This window comes from Rhinatrema bivittatum, unplaced genomic scaffold (assembly GCF_901001135.1).
Source record: "Rhinatrema bivittatum unplaced genomic scaffold, aRhiBiv1.1, whole genome shotgun sequence".
NCBI classification, from domain to species: Eukaryota; Metazoa; Chordata; class Amphibia; order Gymnophiona; family Rhinatrematidae; genus Rhinatrema; species Rhinatrema bivittatum.
This window is the reverse complement of record NW_021821246.1, coordinates 71,748-90,057: the sequence shown is the minus strand read 5'-3', so window position 1 is coordinate 90,057 and position 18,310 is coordinate 71,748. Positions and strand designations below refer to the sequence as shown.

Sequence of the window (18,310 nt, the reverse complement as noted above, 5' to 3'; positions counted from 1 at the left end):
GGCTTAGAAACTGGGCGGCTGATGTTTCGTCCAAGGCTCACCTTGGCTCTGCCATTTAAGGGGAAATTGTTGTTTGGAAAACAGCTGGACGACCTGATGCAGTCGCTCGGGGAGAACAAGGCGTTTAAGTTGCCAGAGGACAGACCCAAACCTCGTAACTCCTTCGCCGCCAGGAACCATTTTCGGAGTAACAGATGTCAGAGACCGCAGAGATCGTCCAGAGCCGGGTCCTCCTATCGATCCGGTTCCTCCAGGTCTTCCTCGTGGTCTCAGTCCTTTCGTGGGAAGAAATTCGGAAGACAAGGTGGTCCCTCGTCGGGTTCGGGTCCCAAGGCGGCCCAATGAAACGAGGGAGGTCCATTCCTTATGGCAGCCTCAGGACCTCATGCCAACGTGGAGCAAGGCTAGCCTTGTTTTTCGAGGAATGGACCAAGATAACTTCGGACCGGTGGGTCCTCGACGTGATAAATCACGGCTACGCTTTAGATTTTGCACGTCTGCCGGCGGACAAGTTCCTCGTATCGCCCTGCAATGGGTTAGAAAAGCGCTCAGCGGTAAGGACGACCCTGCGGCGCCTGGAAGCGCTAGGCACCATCACTCCCGTGCCACTCAGACACATCGCAAGGGGAGGTACTCCATATCTACTTCGTGGTGCCAAAAAAGAGGGCACGTTAAGACCAATTTTAGATTAAAAGGGGTCAACAGGTGTCTTCGCGTTCCACGCTTCAAGATGGAACCATTTGCTCGGTGGTGGCCTCGATGCGGCCGGGCGAGTTTCTAGCCTCACTGGACCTGACGGAGGCGTACTGCACATCGGAATCCAGCCGTCCTATCACAAATTCCTACGATTTTGCATCATGGGCAGACACTACAGTTCAGGGCTCTTCCCTTCGGACTCGCCACGCTCCTCGCACCTTCACCAAGGTCATGGTGGTGGTGGCGCACAGCTCAGACGGGAGGGCCTCCTGGTACACCCTTACCTGGACGATTGGCTTATCCAGCCAAATCAGAGTTCGTGTGCGGCAGGCGGTTTCCAGGGTGCTACAGCTTTTGCGTCCCTCGGATGGGTGATCAATCTCGCCAAGAGTCGTTTGGAGCCTACCCAGAGGTTGGAGTACCTGGGTGCCCTGTTCGACACGGAGAGGGGCAGGGTCTCCCTGTCCCAAGAGAGAGTGGTCAAGCTGCAGGGCAGGTGAGGTGCCTCTTGTCGCTACGGTGCCCGCTGGTGTGCGATTATCTGATGGTATTGGGCTCCATGGCATCCACGCTCGCCTTAGTTCCCTGGGCTTTTGCTCATCTACGACCATTACAGTCAGCTTTATTCTCCCGCTGGAAACCGGCATCGGAGAATTTCATCTTCCCCTTCCCCTCACGGACCGGGCCAGGTTCAGCCTGTAGTGGTGGCTTCGGTCCGACCATTTGACATGCGGAGTATCGCTGCTCATGCCCAACCGGACGGTAGTCACGACGGACGCCAGCCTCTCTGGCTGGGGAGCGGTCTGTCTGGGACGCTCAGTTCAGGGACAGTGGTCCTGGGAGCATCGCGATGGTCCATCAATCGTTTGGAGACCAGGGCAGTGTCGCTGGCATTGCAAGCCTTCCGCCCGTTGATTCGAGGGCGGGCGGTCCGTGTGTGTCGGACAATGTGACCACAGTGGCCTATATCAATCGACAGGGCGGAACCAGGAGCCGGCAGATAGCGGAGGAGGCCAGCCGGTTAATGCACTGGGCGGAGCAGAATCTCAGCAGCCTTGCGGCATCACACACAGCAGGAATCGACAACGTCCAAGCGGACTTCCTCAGCCGACATCATCAGGATCCAGGAGAATGGGAATTGCCGGACGTAGCTTATCATCTCATCTGCTCCAGGTGGGGACGGCCACACATGGATCTGATGGCCACCGCTCGGAACGCAAAGGCTCCGGGTTTTTCAGTCGGAGAAAGGAACGAGGGGCAGAAGGCGTCGATGCGCTGGTACTGCCTGGCCCACGGACGTGTTGCTGTATGTGTTTCCTCCTTGGCCCTTGATAGGCAAGGTGCTTCGGTGAATAGAGTTGCACCTCGGAGGTGATCTTGGTTGCGCCGGAGTGGCCACGGCGGTCGTGGTTCGCGATCTTCTACAGCTTGCAGCGGAACCTCCTCTTCGGTTTGCGGACGCGATCCTTCTTCGCCAGGGACCCGTCTGTTTGGAGGATGCGGATCACTTTTGTCTCGCGGCTTGGCTTTTGAGAGGAAACGTCTGAAGTCCAAGGGGTACTTGGATGCGGTGATAGCCACTTTTTGAGAGCTAGGAAACAGTCCACGTCCTTAGCCTACGTTCGGGTTTGGACAGTTTTTGAGGACTGGTGCACGTCTCGCAAGGTGAATCCTATCTATCTCCGTGTCCGAGGTCCTCGCCTTTCTCCAGGAGGTCTCTCGAAAGGGTTGTCCTGTAGTACCTTAGAGTCCAGGTAGCTGCTCTTGGTTGTCTCAGAGGTAAGATACAGGGGGTCGTTGGCACTTCCCTGGATGTGGCGCGTTTCTGCGAGGAGCTAAACATTTGCGCCCGCCGGTGCGGAATCCTTGCCCGTCCTGGAATCTAAATTGGGTTCTCTCAGCTCTATGCACAGCCGTTTGAACCCTTGAAGCGGGCGACTCTCAAGGACCTAACCTTGAAGACGGTTTTTCTGGTGGCGATCGCATCAGCTAGGCGAGTTTCGGAGTTACAGGCTCTGTCTTCTAGAGAACCGTTCTTGCGAATCTCGGATTCGGGGGTTCCTTGAGACGGTCCGTCTTCCTGCCGAAGGTGGTATCAGCCTTTCACCTGAATCAATCTATTGAGCTTCCCGCCTTTTCGGACGTGGATGGTCTGGACAAGGGTCAAAGACTTGAGAAAACTCGATTTCGTAGGGTTCTTCTCCGTACCTGGAGGTCACGAATCCTTTTCGGGTTTCCGACCACCTCTTTGTTTGTACTCTGGTTCCCGAAGGGGCGCTGCGGCTTCTCGAACCACGATTGCGAGGTGGCTCAAGGAGGCCATCAGCTCGGCGTATCTTTTGCGGGGCAAGATGGCCCCTAGGCGCCTCAGGGCTCACTCAACGTGTTCACACGCCACGTTGTGGGCGGAGGCCTCTCAGGTGTCCCCGCAGGAGATCTGCAAGGCGGCGACTTGGAAGTCGTTACATACGTTTACTCGACATTATTGGCTTGATGTCCAGGCGACTGATGCTGGGGGGTTTGGAGGGAGAGTGATCCGAGCGGGACTCTCTGCTTCCCACCCTCGGTAATTGGCTCTGGTACATCCCAGGTGTCTGGACTGATCCGGGTACGTACAGGAAAAGGAAAATTAGTTTCTTACCTGCTAATTTTCGTTCCTGTAGTACCACGGATCAGTCCAGGCTCCCGCCCGTATGTTCTAGTTTTCTGGTTTTGCGCTGAAGTAACAGAGTCCGCTCGGTTGGATTCACGTTTTCATTTGCTCAAGTTTGGAGTAATACCGTTCCCCTCTGGGTCTGGCAGTTCTGTTCCAGCTGGGGGTAGTTGAATTGGCCTGTATTAAGGGTCGTTTTAGTTAGTTAGTCGGGCACTTCTTTGCTTTGACATTACGTAAGACTGAGGGGATGTGGGTGGCACCTTACTATATGTAGGGAGCCCGACAAGTTTTGCTCTGTCTCCATCTGCTGGTGCGGAGTCACAACCCAGGTGTCTGGACTGATCTGTGGTACTACAGGAACGAAAATTATCAGGTAAGAAACTAATTTTCCTCTCTCATGCTAAACTTTCAAAAGGGAAACTTTGATAAAATGAGAAAAATTATTAGAAAAAAACTGAAAGGAGCAGCTACAAAAGTAAAAAATGTCCAAGAGGCGTGGTCATTGTAAAAAAAAATACCATTCTAGAAGCACAGTCTAGATGTATTCCACACATTAAGAAAGGTGGAAAGAAGGCAAAACGATTACCGGCATGGTTAAAAGGGGAGGTGAAAGAAGCTATTTTAGTCAAAAGATCTTCATTCAAAAATTGGAAGAAGGAACCAACAGAAGAAAATAGGATAAATCATAAACGTTGGCAAGTTAAATGTAAGACCTTGATAAGACAGGCTAAGAGAGAATTTGAAAAAAGTTGGCTGTAGAGGCAAAAACTGACAGTAAAAACTTTTTAAAATATATCCGAAGCAGAAAGCCTGTGAGGGAGTCAGTTGGACCGTTAGATGATCGAGGGGTTAAAGGGGCACTTAGAGAAGATAAGGCCAACGCGGAAAGATTAAATGATTTCTTTGCTTCGGTGTTTACTGAAGATGATGTTGGGGAGGTACCTGTAATGGAGAAGGTTTTCATGGGTAATGATTCAGAGATGGACTGAATCAAATCACAGTGAACCTAGAAGATGTGGTAGGCCTGATTGACAAACTGAAGAGTAGTAAATCACCTGGACCGGATGGTATACACCCAGAGTTCTGAAGGAACTAAAAAATGAAATTTCAGACCTATTAGTAAAAATTTGTAACCTATCATTAAAATCATCCATTGACCTGAAGACTGGAGGATAGCAAATGTAACCCCAATATTTAAAAAGGGCTCCAGGGGCAATCCGGGAAACTACAGACCGGTTAGCCTGACTTCAGTGCCAGGGAAAATAGTGGAAAGTGTTCTAAACATCAAAATCACAGAACATATTTTTTTTAATTTATTCTTTATTAATTTTCAGCTTACATAAACAGCAAAAATTTAAATGCATGCTAATGCAAAAATTCGTATATTCATAATCAAACAAGTAATTTTCCTAATTTAAATCAAACTTACATAAGAAATAATACTGATTATGAGTTATACATCCAATTTATAAAGAAATCGAGATCCAAAATTTCCAAAATTAGGCAGCAGGAAATAAATTTTTAGTTAGGAAAAAAAAAAAGGAAGTACAACATTTATTGATTCAATCCCGTGGGAAGCTTAGGTAGCATTATTTAAGGAATTATATGAATCAAGAAAACTACGTAAATCTTGAGGGTCAAAGTACACATATCTTTGAGTATTTAATTTTACAACGCATTTGCTAGGGTAACGAATCACCATATATGCTCCCAGGTTTTTAACTTCCTGAGCCATCTGGAGAAATTGCTTTCTGCGAATTTGCGTATCTCTTGTGATGTCCGGGTAAACCCAAACTTTTCCACCAAGATAAAGTTTATTCCTGTTACGGAGAAATAACCTCAAAACAGTGTCTCTGTCCGAGGAAAAAACGAATCTTACACAAAGAGTTCCCCGAAATTCTATCTGTTCTTCCATAGACTGTTCCAGGAACCCAGTTAGGTTTTCCAAGTCTTGTGAATGTATTTCTATATTTTCTTGTCCTTTCCCTGGCTTCTTCCCAGATTTGATGTAAAAAATCTTTTCTATAGAGGGTATAGCATCTGAAGAAATTTGCAAATTTTCTTGTAGAAATGTTTTAAGTTGTTCCATGGGAGAAATCAACTTACACGGGGAAAATTCAATATCTCAGATTTCTATATCTAGCTTGATTCTCTATGTTCTCTGCTCTTCTTATATTATTCTTTTCAGATTTTATCAATCCAACCTGTACTTCCTTTATTTGAGTAATTTGTTCTTGTAAATTCTCAATCTTTTCGGTATGTTGTTTCACTACTGGGTCCAAACTTTGTACTTGATTCTGAACATAAGTAACTGCCATACTGGGTCAGACCAAGGTGCCATCAAAGTTCCTCATGAGGGGCTTCTAGGAAAGTAAAAAGTCGTGGGATAGGTGGCGATGTCCTTTCGTGGATCACAAACTGGCTAAAAGACAGGAAACAGAGTAGGATTAAATGGACAATTTTCTCAGTGGAAGGGAGTGGACAGTGGAGTGTCTCAGGGAACTGTATTGGGACCCTTACTTTTCAATATATCTATAAATGATCTGGAAAGAAATACGACGAGTGAGATAATCAAATTTGCAGATGACTCAAAATTGTTCAGAGTAGTTAAATCACAAGCTGATTGTGATAAATTGCAGGAAGACCTTGTGAGACTGGAAAATTGGGCATCCAAATGGCAGATGAAATTTAATGTGGATAAGTGCAAGGTGATGCTTATACGGAAAAATAACCCATGCTATAATTACACAATGTTGGGTTCCATATTAGGTGCTACAACCCAAGAAAGAGATCTAGGCGTCATAAGTGGATAACACATTGAAATCGTCGGTTCAGTGTACTGCGTCAGTCAAAAAAGCAAACATGTTGGGAATTATTAGAAAGGGAATGGTGAATAAAACGGAAAATGTCATAATGCCTCTGTATCGCTCCATGGTGAGACCGCACATTGAATACTGTGTACAATTCTGGTCGCCGCATCTCAAAAAAGATATAATGGCGATGGAGAAGGTACAGAGAAGGGCTACCAAAATGATAAGGGGAATGGAACAGCTCCCCTATGAGGAAAGACTAAAGAGGTTAGGACTTTTCAGCTTGGAGAAGAGACGGCTGAGGGGGGATATGATAGAGATGTTTAAAATTTGAGAGGTCTAGAACGGGTAGATGTGAATCGGTTATTTACTCTTTCGGATAATAGAAGACTAGGGGGCACTCCATGAAGTTAGCATGGGGCACATTTAAAACTAATCGGAGAAAGTTCTTTTTTACTCAACACACAATTAAACTCTGGAATTTGTTGCCAGAGGATGTGGTTAGTGCAGTTAGTATAACTGTGTTTAAAAAAGGATTGGATAAGTTCTTGGAGAAGAAGTCCATTACCTTCTATTAAGTTCACTTAGGGGTAGATTTTCAAAAAACGCGAATAGGCGTACTTTTGCTGGCGCATCAGGCGCAAGCAAAAGTACGCTGGATTTTAGTAGATACACGCGGAGCGCGCGTATCCACTAAAATCCTGGATCGGCGCGCGCAAGGCTATGAATTCTGTATAGCTGGCGCGCGCCGAGCCGCGCTGCCTACCCCCGTTCCCTCCAAGGCCGCTCCGAAATCGGAGCGGCCTTGGAGGGAATCCTCTAAACGCCCTCCCCTCATCTTCCCTCTCCCTTCCTCTATCTAACCCACCCCCGGCCCTGTCTACCCCCCCCCCCTTACCTTTTTCCGGGGATTTACGCCTCCCGGAGGGAGAAGTAAATTCCCACGCGCCAGCGGGCCTCCTGCGCGCCGGGCCGCGACCTGAGGGCGGGTACGGAGGGCGCGGCCACGCCCCCGGACCGCCCCGGGCCGTGGCCACGCCCCCGTACCCGCCCCCAAAACGCTGCCGACGCCCCCGAAACGCCGCGACGACCGGGCCCGCCCCCGACACGCCCCCCTCGGAGAACCCCGGGACTTACGCGAGTCCCGGGACTCTGCGCGCGCCGGTAGGCCTATGTAAAATAGGCTCACCGGCGCGCAGGGCCCTGCTCGCCTAAATCCGCCCGGTTTTGGGCGGATTTAGGCGAGCAGGGCTCTGAAAATCCGCCCCTAAGAGAATAGCCACTGCCATTAGCAATGGTAACATGGAATAGACTTAGCTTTTGGATACTTGCCAGGTTCTTATGGCCTGGATTGGCCACGGTTGGAAACAGGATGCTGGGCTTGATGGACCCCTGGTCTGACCCAGTATGGCACTTTCTTATTTTCTTAAATCATAATTTATCTTAAATCATAATTTAAATCATAATTCTTAAATCATAATTTATCCCCCTGACGTCATCATCCGGGGCTAAAGGGCTCTTTTAAAACCCAGCCCTGCTTCTGGCTCATCCTCTTTGGCCCTGCCTGCCTCGCCTCCCGGATCAGGCTGAGGGCTCCCGCGCTACCGGCGCTGACCCATCGGGGTCAGGGAGCCCCGGAGTAAGCGTTCCCTCCCTGCCTGACTCCCTACCTCACCACGCGGCGACGGACCTCCTCCCTGACTTCCTGCCCCTTAGTGCGCCCCTTCATGCTCCCCTTACCTCTTCCCCTTTTCTGGTCCCGTCCTTCCCATTCTCTACCTGCCTCTCCCTGAAGCACCTTCCCTTTGTGTCCATCATCTTCGTCCTGCCAAAGGATCCTGTATGATTACAAACCTTTGTCTTGCCTATTCCCTGTGATACTCGGTGTCACCTTGCCCCTCTTTGCGCCTTTACCCACCTTTAATTCATACCTGTGATTCCTCAGCCTTTCTTTTGCCTCATGCTAATTCTCTACACTGTGTAACCCCATACTGAATTTTTCATTAGTTTGTTTAATCTCTGTATTGTTGATTATAGCCCACCGTTGTAGCTTGCATTAGCAATATTTACCATCTGCCAATTGCTCGAGACTGAACCCTACATGGTATAAATTCACCTGGTTTCTGTCCGTTTCCCTAAACCCAGAAAGAAACTATTCTCTCCTGCATTTTGCATACAGCTCTCCTTACTGTGTTTCTCTCTTTGCAGATCTTATACTGCCCCACTTGCACTTCCTCTTTTCGTTATCTTCTCTCTATTCTCCTCCCTCCAACATGCCCCCCTTTTCCCACACCTCGCCCAATTCCTTCCCCATCCCCCGCATCCACCGCCTTTTGCTCAGATTACCACCCTTTCGCCCCTCCAAATCCGCAAACCCAGCACAAATCCTTACTCCCCCATCCTTATCTCCCCTATAACGCAACTATTTGGCCTCACAACCCTTTCCCTCATCCTCTTCAATGCCCATCCTTATCTAAAAAAATGCACCTCCTTGATGACCTATCCAAGACCACAATCCCGAAAATCTGTGCAGTCACTGAAACGTGGCTCAAGGATACGGACACTGTCATACTAAATCAAACTCCCGTCCCATTCCCATGAATTTTTTTCCATTCCCAGACCCAAGAAAAAAAGGAGGTGGATTCTCCTTATTGCTAAAAAAAAAAGCCTTAAACTCACACCAATAAAATAAGCCCCCCACCCAAACTTGAAGTCGGATTATTTAAATCCCCTGACCTACAAATTTGCCTCATATATGCACTCCCTGGCCTCCTTGAACATAATCCCTCACCTCCATAGAACTCTTTGCTAATAGTATTAATAATGATAGCCAGCCATCCTCCTGGGTGATTTCAATCTCCATGTAGATTCTATCCCCCCCTCATCATCCTGTGAAACCTTCCTGGACTACCCTTCATGCCTTAGGTTTCACACAGACTATCTCAGCCCCTTCTCACAAGGCAGGTCATACCCTTGACCTTCTTTTCACCAACACTGGCGTCCGGGTCACCTCTCCCCCTACCTGCACCCCAGTCCCGTGGTCTGATCATTCAAACATTGAAACTCTTCTCACAGTCAGTGCTACCAAAACCTGCAATCAGACCCATAATAACAAAGCTATGACTTACCGTAAAACCTGCACATCTCAGGAAACTTTCCATAGCTATATCCGAATCCTCCAAACAACTCGACTGCTCCACCCCTGACACTGCACTCAGATCTTGGGTTAATCTCACCCAAAATATAGCCAAAAATGTATGCCCCCTCATTACACGCAAGCACGCTCCTCCGCTTCCAATAACAAACCCTGGTACACCAAGGAGCTGCTCAAATGAAACACAACCTCAGACATAAAGAAAGAACTTGGCCAACAAAACCCCAACTCTCAGCACTCCTCTGCTTACAAATTCCTACTTACACACATACCGCCATGCCATTCAAAATACTAAACATGACTACTATGCTAAGATCCATCAATACACTTTCAATCCCAAAGCTCTTTTCTCCTACGTCACAGCCCTCACCTCACCCCCCACGCCCACAACCACAAATGTAGAAACTAAGCTCGAAATGTGAAGAATTTGCTCAATTCTTCCAAAACAAAATAACCTTCCTCCTCCTCACCCTCACACAAGCTACTGCCCCCTCTATTCTGCCCCCCCCCCTGTCCAAAACATAACCACCTCCCTCCCCCCTGAAAAATTCACTGAATACCCTGGATCTCACATCCCCTAAAGAAATCAAGACCATCCTTAGGAAGTCCAAACCTGCATCCCACCCATCTGATACTATACCCACTAAATCCCTCTCTCCATTCCTAACATCATTGCCCCCCACCCTAGCAGAGATTATTAACTGCTCCCTTTCCTCCAGCTCAGTTCCCGATCCCCTTAAACACGCAATAGTCAAACCCCTTCTCAAGAAGCCTTCACTTGACCCAAAAAACCCAGCTAACTACCGTCCCATATCCAATCTCCCACTCATCTCTAAAAACATGGAGAAAGTTGTAAACTCCCAACTCTCCGACTACCTAGATGACAACGACATCCTCCATACCTCACAGTTCGGTTTTCGCAAGAACCTAAGTACTGAAAGCCTCCTCCTCTCTCTTACCGATTTCCTCCTTATCGGCCTTGATCAAGGACAAAATTCCTCATCGCCATCCTTGACATCTCCGCTGCCTTTGATACTGTTAATCATGAACTGCTTATCTCACGCCATGCCAATATCTGCATCGCAGGCACTGCCCTCCTATGGTTCAGATCCTACCTTTCCAACAGATGCTTTTCTGTGAAACTAGGCGCCTTTGAATCCTCCACTTCTCCCTCTCACAAGGGGTGCCCCCAGGTTCTTCCCTTTCTTCTACTCTATTTAATATTTACCTCCTCCCCCTCTTCCATCACCTCTCAGAGCTCGGCCTCAAATTCTACATATACGCAGATGATGTCCAAATCATCATCCCTATCCAGGACTCACTATCTGCGACCCTTGACTTCTGGAAAAAATGCCTCTCCTCTATCAACACTTTTCCCACCTCCATTCAGCTTGCCCTCAATGCCGCTAAAACTGAACTCCTCTTCATTCATAACCAACAGTCTCTCAACCTTTCCCCCTCCAACGACACCATGCTCACCACCCTCACCTCTCAACAACCTGTGCGTAACCTTGGCGTCCTAATTGACACACACTTGAATCTGAAAAACCATATTACCTCTGTCATAAAAGGAGGATTCTACAAACTTATGGTCATAAAAAAACTCAAGCCCCTTCTCCACACACATGACCTTAAAACTGTCATTCAAGCTACCTTATCCTCAAAACTTGATTATTGCAACTCCCTCTACCTCGGCCTCCCCCTATCCACAATCAGACCATTACAGATACTCCAAAATGCAGCAGCAAGGATAATTAGCAATGCTCGTAAATCCGATCACATAACCCCTATCCTGAAGGAACTACATTGGCTCCCCATCTCATACCGTATACTTTTCAAAACCCATACCATCTTACACAAAGCCATTTACACTCAAAAATCCTCGTGGCTAAGTGACCCATTTAAACTCACCCAGTTCTCCAGACCTACTAGAACGAACAGTAAATGCACTTTACTAATCCCCCACTCAAAAAAGCCCGACTTACAACCACAAGAGTTCGTGCCTTGTCGATCGCTGGCCCCACCCACTGGAACTCCCTACCCCTACATCTCCGCCTTGAGCCATGCCCCCTAAAATTCCGAAAAATGCTAAAAACATGGCTTTTTCACCAGGCCTTCCCAGATTAATTTCCACCCTCTCTCACCCCTGCCACTTTCCTACTGACGTATCCACATTGCTCCAAAGAATTGTGCTGAATACTGTAATTATGTAAATATATGCTTTATATGCTTTTGTAAATATCTTTGTTTCATCCATATTTACTGTTCGCTAATTGCCTGTTCTGTTATATCTGCTTCTCCCTTGCCTACTCTTTTAATTATTGGTTAATAATTAAAAGAGTAGTTTTCCCCATCCCCTGTTCTTTGTAATTTCCATTTCCATTACTTTAATGTTATAATATAAACCAATATGATGTGTATTTTAATGTCGGTATATAAAAATTGTTAAATAATAAATAAAATAAATAAATAATAGACTTTGTTTAAACTAGGAGAACTAATTTTTTGTTAAAAGTTGAAAGTAAAACATTATTTGCCTAATAATGTCAATCCCTCTTATTGCCATTTCTTTAGATCATTGATTGATATTCAGGAGCTATCCAGCATTGCATGTGAACAAGAGAAGCCTTGTAAGGAAATACATTGTAAAACACCCTCAGCCAGACATGCACCTACCAGTGTTAGCACTCCAGTAAACCCAGGTAACTGTCTACAACAAAAACATGGGGAAAATGAAAATTAATTAACCTAGTTAATAATCCTAAAGAAAAGGAAAATTGGTTCTTACCTGCTAATTTTTCATTCCTGGAATACCACAGATCAGTCCAGACAAGTGGGTTTTACATCCCTACCAGCAGGTAGAGGCAGAGAATAAAATCTTTCAGGCACTGCTACATAACCGAGAGTGCCACCTGCAATTCCTCAGTATTGACCTGCACCCAAGCCAACGTAGAGAAAAAAAAAAGTCAGTCAAACTTCCCCTGTATATACCCGGATCAGTCCAGACTCCTGGGTTTATGCATCCCTGCCAGCAGATGGAAATGGAGAAAGTTTCACTGACACTGCTTGGTAAACCCTAGTGCCACCTGCAGTTCCTCATTATTTTCTTTGTCTCCAGCAGATGGTAGATGGTGCTAAACCTGCAGTTCTGTGGTTTGAGCAATTTTTGTTTTTGAGGTCTTCCTCCCAGTTGTCTTTTTTTCTTTTTGGAATCCAATGGGGTTCTTCCCTGACTGGTGGAGGTGGGCGTGCCGTGGGTTGGGGACCTCTTTGTATGCTCAACCTGTGCGCCTGTGGGATGTAAATCTGGTTGTCCAGATCCTTCCCCTACAGGCAAGGCTTGCTGTGCAGGTGGCTTCCTCTTCCTTTAGGCTTTGGTGTGGGGGGTGGTCTGATCTCGGAGCAAGTAGGTTTATTTCTCACAGGACAAGCAGGATGTTAGTCCTCACATATGGGTGACACCATCAGATGGAGCCCTATCTCGGAAAACTTCTGTCAAAGTTTCCAGAACTTTGACTGGCCCCTACTGGGCATGCCCTGCATGGCACCAACCCTGCAGCCCAGCAGGTAGGTCCCTCTTCAGTCTTATTTCAAAGCTACAGGCAGTGCCGAAAAATAAAATAACAAACGTTATGAACCCAACACCGCAGGGCGGCGGGCAGGTTTCGTGAGGGCTAACATCCTGCTGTCCTGTGAGAACCCCTTTACAGGTAAGCAACATTTGCTTTCTCACAGGACAGCAGGATGGTAGTCCTCACATATGGGTGAGTACCGAGCTGAGGATGTCCGAACATGCACCAAAATGTACCTAAAGGCGTGCAACAGGCACAACAACTGGGGCGGAATTTGGTAGAGGGCAACCTGAACCCCACCGGCAGGTGGAAGGGTATTGGTATGTCACGTTGTAAACAGGTTACGAAGGACAGACTGGCCGAAGATGGAATCCTGTCTTCTGGCTTTGTCCAAGCAATAGTGGGCTTCAAAGGTGTGGAGAGAACTCAGGTAGCAGCCCTGCAAATGTCAGGAAGCGGCACCGATCGTAGGTGTGCTACTGAGTCGCCATGGCCCTCACAGAGTGTGCTTTAACACGGTCTTGGAATGGAATGCCCGCTTGCTGATAGCAGAAGGATATGCAGTCCACCAACCAGGAGGACAGAGTCTGCTTATCCACAGGCTTCCCCTAACTTGTTAGGGTGAAAGAGACGAACAATTGAGTGCTTTCCCTGTGGCAGCTGTACGGTCTAGGTAAAATGATTAGAGCCCGTTTATAGTCAAGGTATGCAGAGCCTGTTCTCTTGGGTTGGCATGGGTCCTGGGAAAAAAGGTAGGTAGTATGATGGATTGATTAAGATGAAAATCCGAAACTACCGTAGGTAAGAATTTAGGGTGAGTGCGGAGTATCGCCCTTTCCTGCAGAAGTTTAGTGTAAGGCGGATAGGTAACTAGAGCCTGCAATTCACTAACTCTGCGAGCTGAAGTGATAGCAAAAGGAAAATCACTTTCCATGTGAGATATCGAAGGTCACAGGAGTGAAGAGGCTCGGTGGTTTCATGAAGCCGACCCAAAAACCAGATTAAGGGTCCCAAGAAGGGGCCGGAGGACGTAGTGGAGGCTTGATATGGAGCAAGCCCTTCAAAAAGCGTATGTTACAAGGGGTTGCACTGATATAGGGACATCCCCGACACCTTTATGGAAGGCGGCTACCGCACTGACATGCAATCTGATGGAAGAAGTCTTTAGACCTGACTCAGATGCCAGAGATAGTCCAGAAACTTCGGGATTGGATAGGAAAAGGGTCAAGGGACTGAGAAGAGCACCATGCTGTGAACCTTTTCCTTTGTAAGCGTAAGATTTTCTCGTGGAAGGCTTCCGTGAAGCAATCAAGCCACGGGAAACTGGTTCAGAAAGGTTAAGTGGTTGAAGGCTTAACCTTTCAACATCCATGCCGTCAGGGATAAGGCGTGAGATTGGGATGGCGTAGGCTCCCGTCATCTGAGTGATCAGAAGCGAAGTCCTTCCAAGGGAAGTGCCTGCGGATGGAGAGATCCTGAAGTATTGGAAAACCACACTTGGCATGGCCCAGTAAGGTGCTATCAGGATCATGGTTCCCTTGTCCTGACATAACTTCAGGAGAGTCTTTGAAAGAAGAGGACGTGCAGGGAATGCATAGAGCAGACCGGTGCCCACAAGAGGGAGCATGCGTCTCTGGGTCGAGAGAGTTTGCTGCGAATGAGAGAGCAGTAGTTTTCCACTTTGCGGGTTTGTGGGGATGCAAAGAGGTCTATTCGAGGATATCCCCATTGCTGAAAAATGGAGTTCGCTTACTGAGGGTTGAGTGACCCCTCGTGTGGTTGATTGAAAGACGCGGACTCAGCTTGTCTGCCAGCACATTGTCCACTCCCGGTAAGTAGGTGGCCTTGAGGTACATCGAATGGGAGAGAGCTTCCACCCAAATCTGTGCAGCTTCCTGACACAGAAGGAAGAGCCCCGTACCTCCCTGCTTGTTGATGTACCACATGGCCACCTGGTTGTCTGTCTGAATCAGGATGACCTGATTTGATAGGCAATCCTGAAAAGCCCTGAGAGCATATCTGATTGCTCGAAGTTCCAGGAAATTTATTTGGTGTTTGGCTTCCTCTGGAGACCAAGAGCCTTGTATCTGCAGATCGGCTCCATGGGCTCCCCACCCGAGGTTGGAAGCGTCGGTGGTGAGAATGATTTCAGGATTTGGAACCTGGAAGGGCAATCCCTGGAGGAGATTGGTCTGATTTTTTCCACCAGGCGAGAGACAGAGTGAGTCGGTGACATGGACAATGGCCGACAGAGGCTGAATAGCTTGAGTCCATTGAGGCCTCAGAGTCCAGTGCATGAGTCTCATCGCCAAGCGGGCCATTGGAGTGACATGGACTGAGGACGCCATGTGTCCCAGGAGGACGAGAAATTGGCGTGCAGTCGCAGAGTGCTGAGACTGCAGCAGGTGAGCAAGAGATACAAGAGTCAGTGCTCGTTGTCGAGGCAGGAAAGCCTTTGCCTGTAAGGTGTCCAGGTCTGCTCCAATGAACGACAAGGTTTGAGATGGGACTAAGTAGGATTTGTCGTAATTGACGAGAAATCCTAACGAGTGTGTAAGGTTAGATTGAGGGAAGACAGAGAAGTTTGCTGGTGGGAGCCCTGATTAACCAGTTGTCTAGATGGGGGTAGATGTGAACACGTTGTGTCTTGAGGAAGGCTGCGACGACTACGAGGCATTTGTAAAGGCTCGTGGTGCAGACGCTAGGCTGAATGGAAGCACTCTGTATTGATAGTGCTTGGGGCCTACTAGGAACCTCAGGTACTTGCGATGAGCTGGACTTATTGCAATATGGGTGTATGCGTCCTGGAGATCCAGAGAGCATAGCCAGTCTCCTCTTTGTAGAAGAGGTAGAAGCGATCCCAAGGTGACCATCTTGAACTTTTCTCGCTGGAGGTACTTGTTGAGGGGCCATATGTCCAGAATAGGACGGACACCTCCCAATCTTTTGGGATTAGAAAGTACTGGGAATAGAACCCTAGGCCTTGCTGAGAGTATGGAATGGGTTCTATTGCTCTTGACTGGAGAAGGAGGGAAACTTCTTTATCCAGAAGAATGGAGTGTTCGGATGTTCTCCACGTCTGTAGAGGTGGGGAGTCTGGTGGAAGGGCGAGAAAGTTCAGATGGTCGGATGTGATTGAATGCCACATGTTGTGGAAGTGGCACAATCGACCTCCCACTGGTATGTGCGACAGAGGAATCTGGCTGCTGCTCTCTAGGTGGAAGTCAAAAACCTGAAGCAGGTCCTGGTTGAGGAGCTGCTTGTGGTTTTTGTATACGGGCTTGACGAGACTGCGGTTTTTGATAAGGTCTCGTGGCACGGGATCTGGTTGGTGACGGGTAAGACTTCTTTGGGCAGAAGAATGACTTCTTAGAGTCCTTTCTGAAGGGCTATTTTGAGGAGAAGTCAGAAGGCATCAAAGAGAGCTGTCTTAGGGTCTCATGATGATCCTTTAATTCTGCCACCGTCCGTTGAATCTATTCGCCAAACAGATTATCTCTGACACAAGGCACGTCGGATATACCGGTCTTGTACTTCTGGGCGATGGTCAGAAAACTTGAGCCAGGCCCACCGTCTCGCCGAAATAGCAGCTGCAGGCACTCTGGTAGATAGAAGTGTAAAAATGTCATAAGATGTTCTAATCTCATGCTTGCCTGCCTCAAAACCCTTGTTTACTAGGGTTTGTAATTATTCTTGAAGTTGCTGAGGCAGGGAGTCTGAGAAGTCCTGTATCTACTTAAAAATGACCCTGTTATATTGGGTCATTTAAAGCTGATAAGCGGCAATTCGGGAGATGGAGCATGGTCCCTTGGAATACTCGGCGACCAATGTTATTTAGGAACTTCTGTTCCTTTCCAGGAAGAACAGACGAGTGAAGCTTTGACCTCTTCTCCCTCTTTTGTGCAGACTCTACCACGACCGAGTGATGATCAAGCTGTGATTTTTGAAAACCTGGGGCTGACTGCACTAAATAGGTAGTGTCAACTTTCCTGTGTACTGGAGCAATTGATCCAGGATGTTCCCAGTTCTTCTTGAGGAGATCGAGAAGGACCTGATGGATGGGAATAGAGGTGATTACCTTGGGGGCATCTAGGAATTGGAGCAACTCCATCATCTGGTGTCTATCATCCTGTTCCGTCTGTAATGGAAGGGAACAATTCAGACAATTCCTTCACAAAGTTTATAAAGGAGAGGTCCTCTGGAGGAGAACGCTTCCTACTCTCAGTGGGTGAAAGTGGTGAAGGTAAATCATCGGTGTCTTTTGAGGTATCATCAGCCCCAGGTATCATAAGGCTCAGGCACCCGTCCCTCTAGGAACTAGAGGGTGGACAGGGTGGTTGGATACCTGAAGGTCCCAGTCTAGGCTCCGAAGGAATCGGAGGAGGAATTATCGGAGGCACAGATGATGGCATCAAAGGCACCAGTGCAGGCATCGAGGGCACCGATGGATGGGTCCGGTGGCGAGGGACGTATTGGCATCGATGGCTGAGGCAGAACTCCCGATGGAGGGATACGGAACGGTTGTTTCTCCTCCCGATGATGCTGTCAGTGGGGAGAGCATCGGAGCCATTGGAGACCCGGGATCCATCGGTGGAAAAGCGGCCATAAATGCTTCCATCCTGGATAGTAGCGGTGCCAGCGCTGCCGGAATCGGGTTGATGATCGGTTCCACAGGCCAGTGCCGGTTTTCGGTGGAACCTGAAGATGTTGCATCGCCTTGTCGTTTGGCCTCCTGAACCATCCGGTCCAGTTGTTCTCGGAGACCTGGAGCAAGCAGCCCCGGCTCCGGAACAGAAGAAGGAGGCAGAGGCATAGCGGAGGGACCACCATTAAAGGCGGAGTCGTGGTTCCGATAGGGTGAGGGTTGCCTCTGTGACCCGGTCGCAGGAATGGTCGGTGGCTTTCCTGGACGGGGAGGAAGTAAGCTATAGGTTGCTGGTTCCCAGCCCCCTGCAGGGTGGGCAGACCTGCTGCGGCCTTTTTCTCCAGATTTTGTCTGCTGCTGCATGATGCCAAGTGGTAAGGCAGCAAACAGAGTGCAGGGCTCATTTTTCCAGGACCCTTGCCAGTCCGCCCACGCCAAAAGCCCTTTGGGGGTTTCCAGGCAGCATGGCTCTAGGCCTCAGTTGAACTTCCCAGGGTCCAGCGGCTGCTTGGTCCTCCTCCTTCAGGTACCGGTCAGGAAGGTGTCAGGCTCGAGGTTCTTGGAAACCTCTTGGGAGAACCCTGATCAAGATATCCCGGTAGACATGGTGGATCCGGGGACCAGAGTGCCAGACCCAGGGGACAGTTTGCTCGCCTCAGTCCCTGAAGGGGATGACCCGAAGGTGGTTCGCCTTTTCAGAAGGACAAACTTGAGGTTTTATTGCCTTTGACCTACCAGGTCCTGGGTGTTAAAATCCCTCAACAGGAGTCCGATTTG

The 18,310-nt window shown here is 48.4% G+C and overlaps 1 protein-coding gene across 1 annotated transcript in view; it reads left to right on the top strand.

Annotated features, from left to right (window-relative positions):
- Positions 1-857: 857 nt before the first annotated feature.
- Positions 858-18,310, top strand: part of LOC115082548 (inactive serine/threonine-protein kinase TEX14-like) — a gene marked incomplete at its 3' end in the record, with an annotated part of 85,406 nt that continues 67,953 nt past the window's right edge. The window contains exons 1-2 of the mRNA XM_029586767.1: positions 858-1,192; positions 11,891-12,018. Coding sequence (XP_029442627.1) covers positions 858-1,192; positions 11,891-12,018 — 463 coding nt within the window. The remainder of the gene's footprint in view (positions 1,193-11,890; positions 12,019-18,310) is intronic.